The sequence below is a fragment of the Onychomys torridus genome, chromosome 5 (genome assembly GCF_903995425.1).
Source record: "Onychomys torridus chromosome 5, mOncTor1.1, whole genome shotgun sequence".
NCBI lineage: Eukaryota > Metazoa > Chordata > Mammalia > Rodentia > Cricetidae > Onychomys > Onychomys torridus.
The window spans coordinates 97,715,149-97,733,080 of record NC_050447.1 but is presented as its reverse complement, the minus strand read 5'-3'; the positions used below and the strand labels follow the sequence as shown (position 1 = coordinate 97,733,080).

At 43.9% G+C, this 17,932-nt stretch overlaps 4 protein-coding genes across 4 annotated transcripts; all 4 read right to left on the bottom strand.

Annotated features, from left to right (window-relative positions):
• Positions 1-3,291: 3,291 nt before the first annotated feature.
• Positions 3,292-3,650, bottom strand: LOC118583749 (histone H4). Its single transcript, XM_036187348.1, has one exon. The coding sequence runs from the start codon at positions 3,647-3,649 to the stop codon at positions 3,338-3,340; it is 312 nt and encodes a 103-aa protein (XP_036043241.1). The 5' UTR covers position 3,650; the 3' UTR covers positions 3,292-3,337.
• A 4,092-nt stretch (positions 3,651-7,742) lies between these two features.
• LOC118583758 (histone H3) lies at positions 7,743-8,156 on the bottom strand. Its single transcript, XM_036187359.1, has one exon. It carries the CDS (start codon positions 8,151-8,153, stop codon positions 7,743-7,745), a length of 411 nt encoding a protein of 136 aa, XP_036043252.1. The 5' UTR covers positions 8,154-8,156.
• Positions 8,157-9,019: 863 nt separating this feature from the next.
• LOC118583732 (histone H2A type 1-B) lies at positions 9,020-9,421 on the bottom strand. The gene has a single exon (XM_036187332.1). The coding sequence runs from the start codon at positions 9,412-9,414 to the stop codon at positions 9,022-9,024; it is 393 nt and encodes a 130-aa protein (XP_036043225.1). The 5' UTR covers positions 9,415-9,421; the 3' UTR covers positions 9,020-9,021.
• A 4,691-nt stretch (positions 9,422-14,112) lies between these two features.
• On the bottom strand, positions 14,113-14,511 carry LOC118583759 (histone H2B type 1-B). The gene has a single exon (XM_036187360.1). The coding sequence runs from the start codon at positions 14,506-14,508 to the stop codon at positions 14,128-14,130; it is 381 nt and encodes a 126-aa protein (XP_036043253.1). The 5' UTR covers positions 14,509-14,511; the 3' UTR covers positions 14,113-14,127.
• Between the last annotated feature and the right edge of the window lie 3,421 nt (positions 14,512-17,932).

Here is a 17,932-nt window from a genome sequence, read left to right as displayed (position 1 = left end):
ACTACTGCGTCCGCGGAGAGGTTGAATATCGGGCACAGAATTCTTTCAGTAGGCCTGACCTTTTTCAAAGCTTTCCTAATAGGCCTATATTCTCCCTGGTGGAATCCACCTCTACTGTGGATAGAAACCTCTCCCTTATCCAGTCAGTTCATAATATCCTAGATTTGCAAGTCTGCATTAACTCTCAAGAAAGACAGGAAAGTCAGAGTCATGCTTACTGAGGAATCAGTTGTGGCAGTACCATAGTGGGCCTTAATGGAGGCCTGGGGACTTGTGCAAGGGTTCATGATGTGTTCACTTTAAAGATATACATAAAGATCACGAATGTAAGATGAGACTGAGCTACAGGTTCCAGGCTAGCCTGATCAAGAGAAAAGAATCCAGTGACATGATTCCTTGGGTAAAGTTGCTGCCAAGCCTGAAGACCGGAATTCAAACTCCTGGACCTACATGGTAGACCCAATTCTCTCTTAAGTTATTTTCTGACATCCACAAGTCACTCACACACACACACACACACACACACACACACACACACACACACACTTACATACACGATTATAAAATAAAATGTTTTAAATGTAATTTTTAAAAGACAAAAGAGAACAGGAAGATGAATCACTGGTTAAGAGCACTGGCTGCTCTTACAGGGAGGGACCTACACTCAAATCCCAGCACCCACATGGTGTCTCCCAATCCCCTGTAACTGCAGTCCCAGGAATTCATGATCCGATTCCCTCTTTTGGTCTCTGGGCACCCAGCATGAAAGTGGTGCCCAGACATAAATGCAGGCAAAAATCCATACAAGAAAATAAGAATGACGTTAAAGTAAAAGACAAAAGAAAGCACAATGACACTATAAACAACCTATGTGATACCAGGGTTGTCTAGATGAGGCTGTTCACGTGAGGACACAATGACATTTCCACTGGTAAAGGGGGAAATACATACACATATTAAATATATTGTTACAGATAAAACATTTAAGAGTGACCAAATGGGGTTTTATTTACAGAGTGACAAGTAGAGGTCTCTTTCATAAGGTAGGTATTTGAATTAAGCACTGCTCGTGAATGACAACTCCTGGAAAGCTGGGTCTTCAAGGCTGAGTGATTGGACCTTCAGTGACGTGGAGAGAGTGGAATATTTTGAATTCAGAACCCAATTACAATGAATTCATTTGGGGCAATCATTAGCCCCCTCAAGAGTTATTGCTTGCCGACCTCTATGTTAGACCTAGTCCTGTGACTAACAAGTTAAAAACTTCTTGAAATGTATTAACAAAGTCATTTCTACCAACCAAAAGGATCATGAGACCGCACCTGAGACCAAAAGCTGAGATTTCTCTCCTTGGTTGTGACTGCTTATTTAATGGTTCCACTAATACATTGGAAAGATGCCTTAATGCTTTTCTTTGTTAGTATAAAAATTTTGTGAAACTGCTTCCACATTGGAACATAGATTTGGGGGTAACCTAAACCCATGTTCGTGGGCCATGGTCACTCATATTTGGCTCCCAAGTAAACTATCATACTCTATTTAAAATGAGAACTGTGTTTTTAAGGCAATGCTATTTATTGTTAGTAGTTTGGTAATTCTTAGGAGAGTACATTTAATGTCTTTAAAAACTAGAATCCTGCCGGACTGTTGAGAAATGGCTAGAAGCTGCCTGCCACTCTTATGTTGGCACTGCTACAAGATGAGCCTGGCTTCCCAGGCAAGACGTGGAGTTCTATTGCACACAAAGTTTTAGGGAACACATTAGTTGACAAGACGCAGAGAGAGAGTATACAATACACACAGTACAATCTCTCTCATTTCTGAATCTCTCCATGTACCACAGAGCACAGGCTGGCCTCAAATCTGAGATTCTTCTCCATCCGTTTATGGAGTGCTGGGATGACAACGGGTGTTGGTCAGTGTGTCGTAAAACTTCCTAATGGATAGAGATCATAGGTGGTTTCTTGGGCCGAAACTGCCCTGTCTTCACTTGTTCACTTTACAGATAATGTTGCACTACATTGTGTTTATGTTATTAATCTCATTTAGTTTTGCTATTTAGCCAACTGTCAAAACTCATGGGGGGAGGGGTGCATGTTCAAATACTATATGAAGATGTTGAAGCCGTGTACATGGTGGCACAAACACCTATATACATACCATTATATTTTCTCTTATCTCTGCATTACCCATAGTAATTAATACAACATAGAGTTTATGTCAATATTTGTTTTAATGCACTGCTTGTGAGGGGTGGTCAAGAAAAACATCACATACATGCCAGTACTATTTGTACCAATATTTTCTTTCCATCTTCTGTTGGTCGAACCCACTGATTTTTCTGCAACTCACAAAAACAAAACAAAACACAAGACTGTTCTCTGCAGCTCAGTTCTCTCAACACAAACTTCATTCTTTCTTATTCAATTCAACACCTCCAGGATCAGATGAACCTGCTGTTCTCATTTCCTGTTTTGGTTTTATTTCAAGACAAGGTTTCTCTGTGTAGCCCTGGCTGTCCTGGAGCTTGCTCTGTAGAACATGGGCCTGTTCCTTACGTGGTTTTCCCACCAGTTGAATCTCCTTAGCATGAAGAAGGATTCTCACCTGGATTACTTTTCAGTTTGGGCACCTCCATAAGGATCAATTTTCCGGCGGTGGTAATGAGTGATTGAAACTAGGCCCTGGCGGTGCCTGGGAGGCACGGATTTTTAACATCTATATTCCAGGCTTTTTAACATGGTCCAACCTGACTTTGAACCCACCCTGGACATGAAAATAGCCTCCCAAGTATGCCAACGCTGGTTTACTTTGCATAACTGAATTCCGAAACTCAGAAATTTAATAAAAAGCTTGTCGCTGTTGCTGTTTAGGAGACTAAGCTAAGTGCTCTCCTGCTAAGGTCCCCTTGGAGCTGCTGCAAGGTTAGGTCTTCCCATGATCTTGGACTAAAGAGAAAAGGCTAAAACGTCCAGATTTCCAGCCTAGGTGAAATTCTGTATGTTGAAGCAGGCTGCCTAACTGTGCCCAGCCCGACAAAAAGGTCAAGTACAGGAAATTAGAGAAACACGAGTATTACTCGGTGGCACCTACCAGTGTAATTCTGGGGTGTCACTATTCCTGCATACATCATCTCCCGAAAACGGTTGCTCTGCACACCCTTAACGTCCACCCCATCGGAAACAACTAGAAACAACCTTAAGTCCAAAACGAGATGGCCTACTTTCGGTTTATAATGACCGCGGCACACAGCACAACAATGCACAGCTTTTTGAGGAACAAGTGGGTGGCCCTGAAAAGGGCCTTTTACGACACTGGAGGAAAATGCAACAATGGCTTAACCGCCGAAGCCGTAGAGCGTGCGTCCCTGGCGCTTGAGCGCGTAGACCACGTCCATGGCGGTGACGGTCTTGCGCTTGGCGTGCTCCGTGTAGGTGACGGCGTCGCGGATCACGTTCTCCAGGAAGACCTTCAGCACCCCGCGGGTCTCCTCGTAGATGAGGCCGGAGATGCGCTTGACGCCGCCGCGCCGGGCCAGGCGGCGGATGGCGGGCTTGGTGATGCCCTGGATGTTGTCGCGCAGGACTTTGCGGTGGCGCTTGGCGCCGCCCTTGCCCAGGCCCTTCCCGCCTTTGCCGCGACCAGACATGGTTAGCTTCGGGAGTAGCTGTATACAAAGTCGAATATGCACGCTGCCGGTGGCTTATTATAGGATAACTCCGGACCTGGTTGAGAACCACAAATGGGCGGGGACTAAAAGGCTGCCTAGGCATCTTTTGCTCCGCCCATGGTAGGGCGGAGACCAAGGAGCTGGACACAGAAATACTGCCTTTCGGCAGTTCCCCGGGTTTCCCACAGCTTGGACTGTACTTTTATTTTTGTATATTATCCTAACAAATAATTACATCTCTATGGCCCAGTACTTGAAGGAATTAAAACACAAACCTCTCTAAATCATGTACATTTAAAGCATTAAAAAAAAAAAACCGTGGTAACAATAGAACATTATTTTTTCCTATTAATTCTGATGTGAAAGATACTAAAAACAAAACATTTTTATTACTAGGAGGAACTGAGGCAAAGAGAATGGCTCAAGAAAATCTTGTTAAAATACAATGTCTACATAGCTCAAGACCCCTTGCTTTGTCAAATTGTTACAATGGGTATTTGCCCAATTCTGTGTGTAATCGATTCTGCTGCTTTGGGTTACGTTTTTTTGTTTTTGTTTTTCAGACAAAGTTTCTCTGTATAGCTCCGATTGTCCTGGAACTCGTTTGTAGACCAGGCTGGCTTCGATCTGCCTTCCTCTGCCTTTCAAGTGCTGGGATTAAAGGCATGCTCCACCACTGCCCAGCTACTATATTTTTTTTTTTTTTTTTTTTTAGCAGTGAAGCTGTTAAATGTTTGGTGCTTCTCTTAATTTAATTTGCAGTTCTAACCAGGGCTCCAAGAGGCTGGAGGTGGGATTTTGCCACACCTATACTTGTGTATGTTCTCACTCAAAGGCATGGACTAATAGATATGTGAACTGGTAGTTTTTCCATTCTCCCTTTCACCTATAAAACACACCTGATAATTCTACCAGTATTTTGTGAGAATTGGATTGGAATTTACGTTAAGATGAGATTGTTGCAAAGAAGTACCACATATATTTGCTTGTTAATATTTGTGCTGGCTAGTTTTGTGCCAACTTAACACAAGCTAGAGTCATCATAGAGGAGGAAGCCTCAGTGGAGAAAATGCCACCATAAGATCGCGCTGTGCCCAGTGGCGGTGGCCGCCGCCTTGAATCGCAGAGCTAGGGAGGAAGAGGCAGGCAGATCTCTGAGTTCGAGGCCAGCCTGGGCTACAGAGTGAGTTCCAGGACAGGTGCAAAGCTACACAGAGAAACCCTGTCTCGAACCACTCTCCACCCCCACCCCCCCAAAAAAGATCAAGTTGTAGGCAAGCCTGTAGGGCATTTTCTCAGTGATTTAGAGGAAGAGGGCCCAGCCCATTGTGAGTGGTGTCACCCCTGGACTGGTGGTCCTGGGTTCTATAAGAAAGCAGGCTGAGTAAGCCACAGGGAGCAGGAAGCAGCGCCTGTCTCCAGGTTCCTGCCCTGAGTGAGTTCCTGTGTTGACTTTCTTCAATGCTGACCAGTGATGTGACATTGTAAACTGAAGTAATAAACCCTTTCCTCCCAAAGCTGCTTTTGGTAATGGTGTTTATCACAGCAGTAGTAATCCCAACTGAAATACTATTTTAATACTCTATTAGAAGTGTTTTCATATCAGGCTGTCACTGCCAACACACTATTACTCTCCTGTGTACTAGGATTTCTTTTAATCACTGCATGTGAAGTATAAGGTGACAGATCCTGTTTCGTATTTCATGGATGAAATTTTAAAAATTATTGTTTGAGAAATTCTTTTTGTCATTTCCCTCAAGGTGTATTGGCAACCATATCCACCTTTTCCCAGCCAAGACACAATGTGGTGTAAGTTTATGAATTTCCATTTGATTTTTTCTACATACTTAATTTTGCTGAGACACTTCTTTAACTCAGGAAGTTGCTTCTGGTCAAGACTGGAAGGCCTTCTCCCAGCATCATCACAGAGGAGGAAGCGTCAGTTCCAGAAAATGCCTCTATAAGATCGGGCTGTAGGGCATTTTCTTAGTGATTGATTGGGGGAGGAAACTGTCTGCTTCCTGCCATCACTTCCCAGGATTAAAGGACTGTCCTGTGTCCTTCCCAAGCAAAGACATGAGATCTCAAGTGATGGGATTAAAGGCGTGTGCCACCACCACGCCTGGTTCTGTTCCCAGTGTGGCCCTTAACTCAGAGATCCACACAGATTTCTGCTTTCTTAAGTGATAGGATTAAAGGCGTGTGCCACCACTGTCTACCTTTTCTGTCTATTCTAGTGGCTGGCTCTCTCCTCTGATCCCTGGATAAGTTATATTTGTTAGAGCACAAATAAAATATCATGACATTGCTAAAATTCAACAAAACAAACATAAAAGACCTTGAATTTTTTCCATTATTGATTTCTAAGTACATGGCAATATTTTACTTACAAACTGACCAGACTCTGCAATTAAGTGATGCCAAGTAAAGTAATTTAAGAAGCTAGTTTGGGCTATTTAAAAACTTATACCCCAATCCCAATCCTGGAATATGGTGTGGGTCCCATTTTTGTATGGAGAAAGTGATTCCTTCCAGAGGACACAGAGGGCACCCACGGGAGACAGCCTCAGCAAGCGTCCCACACAAATGACTACTTCATGCTGCTAGGTCCCTGGTGTGGGCTCTTTAAAGGAACTTTTATTTGTTTGTTTGTTTGTTTGACATTGTGAAATGAAGACTGAATCCAGAATCCACCCTTGGCTTTGGTAGGGACTGTGGGGCTGGCAAGAGAAAAATGGCAAGAGCTGCCTGTCCTCACCTGCACTGACAACCTTAGTTTCTTACGGATGGAGAAAATATATCAAAAGCAAAACAGTCAAGCAGAGGACAAAGCCAGCAGAGCTAAAACCAAAATATTGAAATGCTGGGCCTTCAAGAGACCCCATCACATTGAGATACCTGTGGATGCCAAGCTGTTGCCAGGGCGAGCAGTCTGTAGCAGTCTCTAGAAAATCAAATACATACACTTGTACTTTCCCCCTTCCTTGTCTGTTTACTGGGGCTTAAATCTAGGGCTGCACTGTCTAATTTTGAGACAGGGTCCTTCCAAATTACCAAGGCTATCTTTGAACTCTACCTGTAACACAAGCAAACTTCAAACTAGTGACCCTGCCACCTCAGCCTATGGAGTATCCGGGAGTACGTGCAAGCCACTCAGCCCTGGCAATGCCGATTTTCATGATTTAAGAGAAATTATTGTGTAAACCAACAGAATTTTATTTCTTTATTTATTTAAAGCCTTGGAAAATATATCCAAGCAAATCACCCATTCAAGTTAGATGTCGGCAGCTTTTTGTTGCCATTCACATACCAGACAGACAGGGGCAGATTATTAGGTATAAGAAACTGGTGTAAAAGGAACAGGAACCAAGGTGTGGTGGAGTAAGAGCAGCTTCTGTAGTTCAATAGTTAAAAAATATGGTGCAAAAATCTGCAGGAAACAAAAATTTCCAACCATTGCTTTAAATACTCCAGCACAATATAAATGTTAATTTGAGACACTATGCCCAATGGCCTACTTTACAGAGCCTTACCTGTGGCACCTATTTCTAAAAATGGAAAAGGAAATGTTTAAATTTTTAAACAGATTTCAATTAAGAGCAAACCATTTAACACTGCACAGTACACCCTGGTAGTAAGGTTCTAGAATACATGCAAGTGTTATAACCAGCAATATGTACACAAAAGCACTTGGTAAGGGCAAGTTCAAACAAAACTACATAACAGAACACCTAAAGATGTTTCAGATAAGAACCAGATGAAGACAAAACAGGACACGAAAGAATCTACTCACATGGCTATTTATACAAACTGGCGTCAGTTATTTGTTCAGCTAGCTACCAAATCTTAGACTCTCGACTTACAACGCATGTAACGTTGGGTACAACGCAACATCTGATATTAACTAGAAGCACATGTCAGGCAGCATGACAAGGAGAAAAATGCTAAAACTGCGACATTGTATGTAAAGACAAGCAAAACCGTCAGCTTTGAATCACAGCTCCTTTTTACAGAGAATGTGGGTGGCTCTGAAAAGAGCCTTTGGGTTCAGCGTTGCACTCACTGGCCTTTTTTACGCCCTCTCCCCGCGGATGCGGCGGGCCAGCTGGATGTCCTTGGGCATGATGGTGACCCGCTTGGCGTGGATGGCGCACAGGTTGGTGTCCTCGAACAGACCCACCAGGTAGGCCTCGCTGGCCTCCTGCAGCGCCATCACGGCCGAGCTCTGGAAGCGCAGGTCGGTCTTGAAGTCCTGCGCGATCTCGCGCACCAGGCGCTGGAACGGCAGCTTGCGGATCAGCAGCTCGGTGGACTTCTGGTAGCGCCGGATCTCGCGCAGCGCCACGGTGCCGGGCCGGTAGCGGTGCGGCTTCTTCACGCCGCCGGTGGCCGGGGCGCTCTTGCGGGCGGCCTTGGTGGCCAGCTGCTTGCGCGGGGCCTTGCCGCCGGTGGACTTGCGGGCCGTCTGCTTGGTGCGAGCCATTGCAACAGAGGGAAACCAGCACACACTACTTCGCCTCGGAAGGCGCTGTCCATCTTTTATACAATCAGACTATCCGTTATTGGACCCGAGAACATTCAAATGGACCCGCGCTTTTCGGGGATTGGTCAGTCTCTGCTCCTAAGTCCTGATTAAAGTATGCTTTCCGGTTGTTGAATGAACATGCCCCCTCGTGCCTCCGCCCCTCGGTGCCTCCGCCCCTCCACCATCTTTCCTTCTAGTCTTACATTTTCATCGCGATAACTGCCGAGGACAGAAACTTTGCACAGGAATCTGTATACCCAATAGGCTTAGGCTAAAAATATTCAACTCAGGTAATCATGCAATTGAGCATAGGAACTTAAACTTCGTGGGATTTACAAGAGGTAATGTTAGAAGGGGCAAATACTGCTTATCACTTCCAAATACAATCTTGGACGCACGACAGGGGTTTCTTGGAGAAAACCAAGCGGAACACTGCAAACTGTGGAGCGTGCTTTATTGCTGGGTAACCATTAGTACTGTTGTGCTTTGACACCCTAGACCCAGATAGTTTTAATACTCAGGTACTGATTGTTTTAGATCACGTATAGCAAAGGTTCAGCTTTGGGAAATGACCGATTTTGGTAAAACTTAATCCCTAGCAGTGAAAAAATTGGGTTTCAGAACATGACAAACTGTATCCAAGGGAAACACTAGTTAAGGCTGAGATACGTTTCACCCTACAGGACACAGTCGACCTACTATAGGAGCAAGGCAATTCCTAAGGTGGCAGCTCGTTTTATGGGAAAAGGTGGGTGGCTCTGAAAAGAGCCTTTGTTTTGTGTAGATTTCGCCAGGACAATCCAAAAACAAAGAGAGGGAAGTGATCTTATTTCCCCTTGGCCTTGTGGTGGCTCTCGGTCTTCTTGGGCAGCAGCACCGCCTGGATGTTGGGCAGGACGCCGCCCTGCGCGATGGTGACGCGGCCCAGCAGCTTGTTGAGCTCCTCGTCGTTGCGGATGGCCAGCTGCAGGTGGCGCGGGATGATGCGCGTCTTCTTGTTGTCGCGGGCCGCGTTGCCGGCCAGCTCCAGGATCTCGGCCGTCAGGTACTCCAGCACGGCCGCCAGGTAGACCGGGGCGCCGGCGCCCACCCGCTCCGAGTAGTTGCCCTTGCGGAGCAGCCGGTGCACGCGGCCCACGGGGAACTGCAGCCCGGCCCGGGAGGAGCGGGTCTTGGCCTTGGCGCGAGCCTTGCCGCCCTGCTTGCCGCGTCCAGACATGCCTGAAATTGAGAGACAACGAAGAGAGAGAAGAAAAAGATGTTAGACCAGCGCTAAAGTGGGGAGTGAGAAGTATTTATACGAACTGGAGGGATTCTATATGTGCTTCTCTCATTGGTTAATATGTGGTATCCAATAGGAAATAAGAATCTCACTTCCTCATTTGCATACGGTTCTTTTCTGCTATCTGTTCAGTTCTATTTTGTTTTTTCTTTAAATACTTAAAAAAAAAAAAAAAAAAAATGAGTTCTGGAAGTTGAACTCTGGCCCTTATGATTAAGAGCCAAGAGCTTTTCTGGCTTTCTTTCTTAACCTTTGCTTAAACGCAAATAATTAAATGGCTTTTTTTTCTTTTTCAAGATTTTGGTTTTCTTGAAACCTCTCTGATACAGAGCAGGGGTGGGTGTTTCTGAGTTGTTCTGAGCCGTTGGCTCCATTTCTGCATTTAGAATTATGTTTTCTTTGACAACGCAACACAGTGCAGAGTTTCTCCATTTTGTATTTGTGGTAAGGCCATTCCAGGTTTAACTAGAACTTGATCTCCTTGTAGATTCCCATTCAAAATTCTCCAGCTCTTTCCTAGGAAACAAGAGGTCAAGATTCCCCAGCTAATGCTGCTTCCGTTAAACTGCTCGCTGATTAGGAACCTCCCTCTAGAGTTGCATAGGGAGATACCAGGATGTGGGTTTTGCCATTAAAAGCCCTTCGCTCTAAATGCTCAGTACTGTACTTAGGTACTGAATCCCTGAGGAATAAAGACTTTCAATTGGGTATCAAGTGTGTCTGAGTGGTCATCCCTGCACGGCTCCCCGTAGTAGGTTGAGTACATATTTTGAGATTCTATGCTAGGCTTTATTTTAGCTCCACAAATCTGGAAAAGAAAAAGAAACTCTCTCAAATTATAATATATGCAAATCACTCTTTATAATGGGCCATTTATCCCTAAGTTGCCTGAAATGTGGAGACTGAGGACATGGAGACCATGCTTAGTCACTGACCCCAGAGAACATGCAAGGACATTAAGCCAATGAGATCCTGTAGTATGTGCACAGCAAAGCATTCTTGTCTTGTTGATTGGAGAAAGCCTAGATAGACTTAGATGCATCATTTACTAGGCCAAGGTAAGAGTGAGTGAATGAGATCAAGGACTCACCTGCTCTCTGGAAAAGCTTTGCCGATCTTTCCGCCAAGCTATTTCCATCACTCTCTTGTTCATTTTTTTTTTTTTTTTCACGTGACCATCATACAAAGTATTTTAAAACTCCCCATTTTCCTCCATTCTACTGCTTGTGCATATCCAGCTGCTAAATGGAAAACTTCCCATGACTCAAGGTCTGATAATTTAAGCCTATGAAATACATTTATAGATGAATAAACAGAGAAAAACATAAATTAGCAGTCTGGGACCATCGCAAGAAAGAAAAATGCTTACTCCAAAGTCCAGTGTAACCTAGGTGGTTCTGTGGTGATTTCACTGTAGACGATGGGAATGTAAAGTCAGAAAGAACTAGTAGATTTTTTCACAGGACTAACACACATGTGCTCTAGTGTAATGAGTGGACTATACATAACCATGTCAGGTGTTAACATGTAGTCTTTCTTGTGATAAACTTGTCCTTCATGTTAGAAGAGATTTATCAAAATTGAACTTCTTTTGATGAAAAAGTGTCTTTAGATGACTAAGGGGGGGTGGGGTTAAAGAAATCCCCTACATGTTGGACAGGTATTTTCAGAATTATTTCATAACATTGAAAGATTTTTTTAAGTGTTTAACATTGAAAGATGCACACATTATTTTAGTCAACGGAGAAGAAAAATTAAGGAGATATGAATAATGAAATCACAATAAGAGAAATCTTATATTCGTATACTAATGTATTGTTTTAAAATAAAAGTGATTAGATTTTGTTGCCATTAACAATTGTCAGCCAGGTGGTGGTGGCACACGCCTTTAATCCCAGCACTCAGGAGGCAGAGTCAGGCGGATCTCTGTGAGTTCGAGGCCAGCCTGGTCAACAGAGTGAGATCCAGGAAAGGAGCAAAGCTACACAGAGAAACCCTGTCTCGAAAAAACTAAAACCTAAACAGAAGAGAGAGAGAGAGAGAGAGAGAGAGAGAGAGAGAGAGAGGGAGAGGGAGAAAGAGAGAAAGGAAGGAAGGAAGGAAGGAAGGAAGGAAGGAAGAAAGAAAGAAAGAAAGAAAGAAAGAAAATGCATCAACATGGGGACTGGAGAGATGTCTCAGCAGTTAAGAGCCCTGGCTGCTCTTTCAGAGGTCCTGAGTTCAATTCCCAGCAACCACATGGAGGTTAACAACCATCTGTAATGAGATCTGGTGCCCTCTTCTGGTCTGCAGGCATACATGCAGGCAGAACACTGTACACATAATAAATTAATAAATTAAAAAAAAATTGTCAACTGGAAAAAATTTAGAAAATTGGTCATACTTGACCTTTTGGGGAGCAAAATGGTACTTTTGGAAAATGTAAATAGCCATTCTGGGAGGCATCTAGGGGATAGGTATGGAAAATAACCTATGTTTGCCATTGAACCGACAAATCCCACTTTAATATTCCCCATACTGTGTTTTCATAAGTGCATAGAGAAGAATCAAAACATATTTTCATGCTGTAAAAAACTGTCTCAGTTTGTCTTCTGTGTATAGTTGAAATTACTGGCAATGGTGAATATTTCAAGTAATGGGCAGGTGACGTATTTTCAGGAAGCTAAATTAAAAAACTTGATTCACACACATATAATTTAAGACCAAAAAACTAGCAATCAAGCAAGCAAAAAAATAAATAAATAAACAAACAAAACACCATCATGATTCCCGATGTAACTAGGTAAAAAAAAATGCTTGCTTAACCTGCATGAAGTCCTGGGTTTCAACCCCAGAACCACATGAACCGGGGAAGTAATGGTGACATTCCTAGAGCCCCAGTAACCCCAGCACTTGCCAGGTAGGAATGAGACCAAAAGGTTCATGTCAACCTCAGCTACAGTGATTTCAGTTTAATTAGTTTAAAATTTTGCTGAAAGATGCCGAAGACAAATGTGTGAAGCCCACATCTTCCTGCCTACAGTTAAGCAGGAATGGGGCATCCCTTGCCTCTTGTTCATGCATTTTGCCCCGTCAGGTAGTGAACAGTTCCTGGGCTTTCTGCCCCTCCTGCTTCTTTGGAGGCCTTCCTTATTTTCCAAAATTTGTCATCGTCCCTTCCCATATGGCATAATATGAAGTAAAACATCAGGTCGTCACATCTTTCTGCATAAAAGAAAACAGAAAATCAAGAGGAAAAAAGGAGATAGCAAAATGCAAGAAGACAATAGAGACAATAACCCCTACTTTAGGAGATCGGTCTGAAAATGGTAAGAAATATAACCTGGTCTCAGTCCAAAGGAACATTCTCAAGGTAAGTTTCTTCAACTGCATGCTGTGTTCAGGTTTTTCTTCAGTGTTGGGGTTGGGTGTGTGTATACCCACGTAAAGATATTAAAGACAAGGATTTAAGGGTTTCAACAACCACGAGTTCTATGTAGTGACAGCCTGCTCTCTCTCCCTCCAACCCCACCACCCACTTTCTATCTCATGCTTGCCTGCATGTGTGTGTGGTTTTTAGAAACAGGTTTCTCTGTATAGCCCAGGCTGTCCTGGATCTTGCTCTGTAGACCAGGCTGGCCTCAAACTCAAGAGATCTGCCTGCCTCTGTTTCCAGGGTTTAAAGAATCATGCCACCACTGGGTTCAAAGGATTGAGCCACTATTTCCAGGGATTCTAAAAGTTCTTGAAGTATTTGCCTAACATACTCAAGGGCCTGGCTTTCGTTTCCAAGCAATAAATAAACAAATAAGAAAAGCAAGAGTCAGGTCCAATATCATGGATTCAAAATACATTTTGCAGTATTTTCAATGAGTTTCTCATTTTGAGAAGCTATTTCCTCATCTGTTGTTACATATTCCCAAAGCCAGTGGGAAAAAACTTTTTTTTTTTTTTCTCTTCAGTAAGTCTTTTGCCACATCTGGCTCTGCTTCTTCCTGCCCTAATCCACAGGCTGGGGCACTGCTGAATCTTTCCCAGACAAAGCCTTTACCAGTTCTAGAGATTACTTGGGAAGTCTTAGGAGTCAACATGTTCCGTTTCAGCACAGCAAAGTGGTTACAGGTATTTTTAACTCCTGTGAGTTCCAGCCACCATCAATGCCCAACCCTGTATGTAAAAGGCCCAAAGTTTCTGGACTCAATAAAAAAATTTTAATCTAAGAAGCTATAGTTTTGTTTATTTGAACGGCTCAATTTGCTGTAATGTTTAAGTACTAATTTTACACTAGGACCCTAAATTCTTTAACCGCTATAAATGCCAACTCCTAGTATGCTAGCCCTGTCCAGACTGTAGAATACAGGTATAAACTCAAAAGGCTGTCGTCTACAGTAAATTCACAATACAAAACTGGAGGGGTTGGGGATTTAGCTCAGTGGTAAAGGCCATGGGTTTGATCCTCAGCTCAAAAAAGAAAAAAACAAACAAACGAAAAAATAACTGGTGAAATATAAAGGGAACACTAACTGACCTCAGCCTTTAAGTTGGGAAAATGCGTCACTTCATTTGCTTAAGGCCAACTTAAGTGCCACACAAAGACACCAATTACAACCCTGTTTTGATAGAGTGGGTGGCTCTGAAAAGAGCCTTTGGGTCAGAGTGGGGTCCGCCCGCTCACTTGGAGCTGGTGTACTTGGTGACGGCCTTGGTGCCCTCGGACACGGCGTGCTTGGCCAGCTCCCCGGGCAGCAGCAGGCGCACGGCTGTCTGGATCTCCCGCGACGTGATGGTCGAGCGCTTGTTGTAGTGCGCCAGGCGCGACGCCTCGCCCGCGATGCGCTCGAAGATGTCGTTGACGAACGAGTTCATGATGCCCATGGCCTTGGAGGAGATGCCCGTGTCGGGGTGCACCTGCTTCAGCACCTTGTACACGTACACCGAGTAGCTCTCCTTGCGGCTGCGCTTGCGCTTCTTGCCGTCCTTCTTCTGAGCTTTAGTGATGGCTTTCTTAGAGCCCTTTTTAGGAGCTGGAGCCGACTTGGAAGGCTCAGGCATCCTTTCCAGACCAAAGAGACTCTACTCTTAGAATGGGAAGACAGAAAAAAAAGAAAAGGATAGATTGTTGTATATATAGTCTTGAAATTCAAATGAAGCCGTAAAAGCACTCACTTCTCATTGGATAATAATTAGGCCTCACAAAACGACAGGGCTCATGCAAATGAAGGACCAAATAGCCTCATTTTCTATTGGGCAGAAGAACATGGTTATTTTAACCAATAGGACGGCGTTCTTTTGTGACCCAGACTAATTTATCAAAACGTTTAGATAAGCTTCATCCTTGGTTTTCAATATTTACATAACTTAAGTAATGTCCGGACGCGGCAAACAGGGCGGCACCGATCCCTCCAAAGCCAACACCTTGGACCTCCGGGTCCGGCCTGCAGTTCCCCGTGGGCCGCGTGCTCCGGCTTCTGCAAAGGTAAAATCTCACGATCATAGTTTCTTTCTCCAGTTTATTCCCAAACAACATATCCTTACATTATCTAAGAATTTGGAAATTATTAAGCCTGCAGACAACTCTTCACCCTAAACTCGTGAATTACTTGTTCCTTTTAAGAGCAACACTCTAAATTAGGATTGCTGAATTATGACTTTAACCAATCCCTAAGTAGTTACAAGACCTTACACATTGTACCGTGACGAAACAATAACACCACGAAGACATAGGAAATTGGAGCATTGTATTGAGACTGCAAGGGTAGACAAAATTACATAACACCACAATTTAAAAAAAAAAAAAGTAATATGGGCGTGTCAGAATATTTGGCCAATCAGATACGCCTGACGCTAACCCTCACGCAGAATATTACTCAGCCAATGAGGCTTTGGCGCGGGACTTTCGAAAAGTGACAAGGCCAATCAGAATGTTTTTAGGTATATTTAAGGGCAAGATTTCCCCTTCTCCGTAACATTTGTGTCCTTTTTACCCCAGCTATGGCTCGCACCAAGCAGACGGCCCGCAAGTCCACCGGCGGCAAGGCCCCGCGCAAGCAGCTGGCCACCAAGGCCGCCCGCAAGAGCGCCCCGGCCACCGGCGGCGTGAAGAAGCCGCACCGCTACCGGCCCGGCACCGTGGCGCTGCGCGAGATCCGGCGCTACCAGAAGTCCACCGAGCTGCTGATCCGCAAGCTGCCGTTCCAGCGCCTGGTGCGCGAGATCGCGCAGGACTTCAAGACCGACCTGCGCTTCCAGAGCTCGGCCGTGATGGCGCTGCAGGAGGCCAGCGAGGCCTACCTGGTGGGTCTGTTCGAGGACACCAACCTGTGCGCCATCCACGCCAAGCGGGTCACCATCATGCCCAAGGACATCCAGCTGGCCCGCCGCATCCGCGGGGAGAGGGCGTAACGTGATCAGTCACTTTCAAGAGAAAAAAAAGGCTCTTTTAAGAGCCACCCAAAATTTCACATAATAGTGCTGTAACCTGGTCCCCGTGGTTGGAAGTTGATGCATGGGTTGTTTCATATTACCTTGAAGTTATTATTCGTACTCTGCTTGTCTCCGATCTTTGTGTTAGTCCTGATAAGGCCTAGTGAAGTCTCTCCTGTTAAGGATACACTCATTTTCTTTGCTCGTGGTATGAGATTATGTCAAAGGGTTGATATTAACATTCAGAACCATTCTGTACTGTTTCTTTTAACTGCACTGACTCCTGATAAAATAAGTTTACTACATACAGTGGATGTTTGCTTTTTTAAGGTTCATAATTTATTTCCTTGACAACTTGGAACAGTTTTTGTAATCAAGTTTACAGGACTGTTCTTTGGGGAGTCCACAGTCAAGTAGTCTTCCGAATGAATTATATCTGGCTGAAGTCTTATCAATCTAGCTTCTTGCTGTTTCAGAATTTTTCTTCACTGTATTCATGTCTAGAGCTGATACCTAATAGTGTTCCATGTCATCAGCTGATAACTAACGCTGCTTGATCTTGCTAGAGTCCAGGTGAGGCTGTGACCTTGAATGTAAGGAGTGTTCCCTGAAGCCTCACATCAGAAATTCTGGCAACAACTAGTAACACTGCTAATATGTAAGATAAGCATGCTTGGGGCTGGAGAGATGGCTCAGAGGTTAAGAGCACTGCTTGCTCTTCCAAAGGTCCTGAGTTCAAGTCCCAGCAACCATAAGGTGGCTCACAACCATCTGTAATGAGATCTGGTGCCTCTTCTGGCCTGCAGGGATATGTGGTGCAGACAGAACACTGTATACATAAAAGAAAAAAGATACGCATGCTTGTGTATATGACTTTATCTCACTAAACCAAAAATGAATGTAACTAAGTTTTCAAACAAAATTCCAAATAGTATCATCACCGTTCCAACAATCACATAAAGGTTTATTGGTTTGTTGTTTCCTTTCTTTTCTCTTTTCCTATTTGGTTTTTGAGACAGGGTTTCTCCGTGTAGCCAGGGCTGTCCTGGAACTCACTCTGTAGACCCAACTGGCCTTGAACTCAAGAGACCTGTCTACCTCTGTCTTCTCTGCCTGCTGGGTGTTGGGACTAACTAAAAGCATGAGCCACCACATCTGGCATGAAGGTGAACTGTAACTGAGGTTATGATTAGTTGAACATAAAATGAAGGCCTTAACTATACATGATGCAAATGTTGGAAATACAAACCAAAGAAATGAAACAAATACCCAAGCCAAAATGACTACAATACATAATAAAATAAAGTTAGGTTCATAACTTAAAACAAAACAACGAGAGAATGACTTCAGGCCTAGGACCCCATCCAGGGCCTTGGAAGATGAGACACTCGGTTGTCATTAACATCCAGGTCAACATGCCTCTAAACTCTGGCTTTTTCAAATTATACATGGCCTCCCCACTAGCACCCTATATTCTGTTTACACTCACTTTTGCTGATGCTCATCTGCATTGAGACTCTCTCGCCCTGGGGCATAGCTGCTTTCTAAAATGCTTTCGATGGTGATGCCATTATTAGGGAAATGGAGGACTGGGGGAGCATAAGGTGATCAATAAAACCAATAAAGTCAATTATAAGCAATTTGAACACTTTTGACCTCAACTGAAAGTCCAGGCACACCTTTAGAATACTTTATCGATTTGTTCAGTATTGAATAGCATCTTCCTACAAAGAAAGAGGTCCTTGTGGGGAAAAAAGAAAATTAGAACAGTGGATCATTAGGGAGACCCCGGCAGACAACACCGGTGTGAATACATGGTTCAACTACTAGGACTCCTTAGCCTCGTCAGGAGGTGAAGCAAGATGATGAGGAATTTAAGGCCTTGTTGTCCTATATAGTGAGTTACACGTCAGCATGGGCAACAAACTGACATCTTGTCTCAAAACAAACAAATGGAAAGACTGGATTATTAGTTATAATTAACAATAGCTTTCAAATCATTTTCACCCACGTCAGACTAAGGGATTTTAATAAATTAACTACCTGCAAAAAT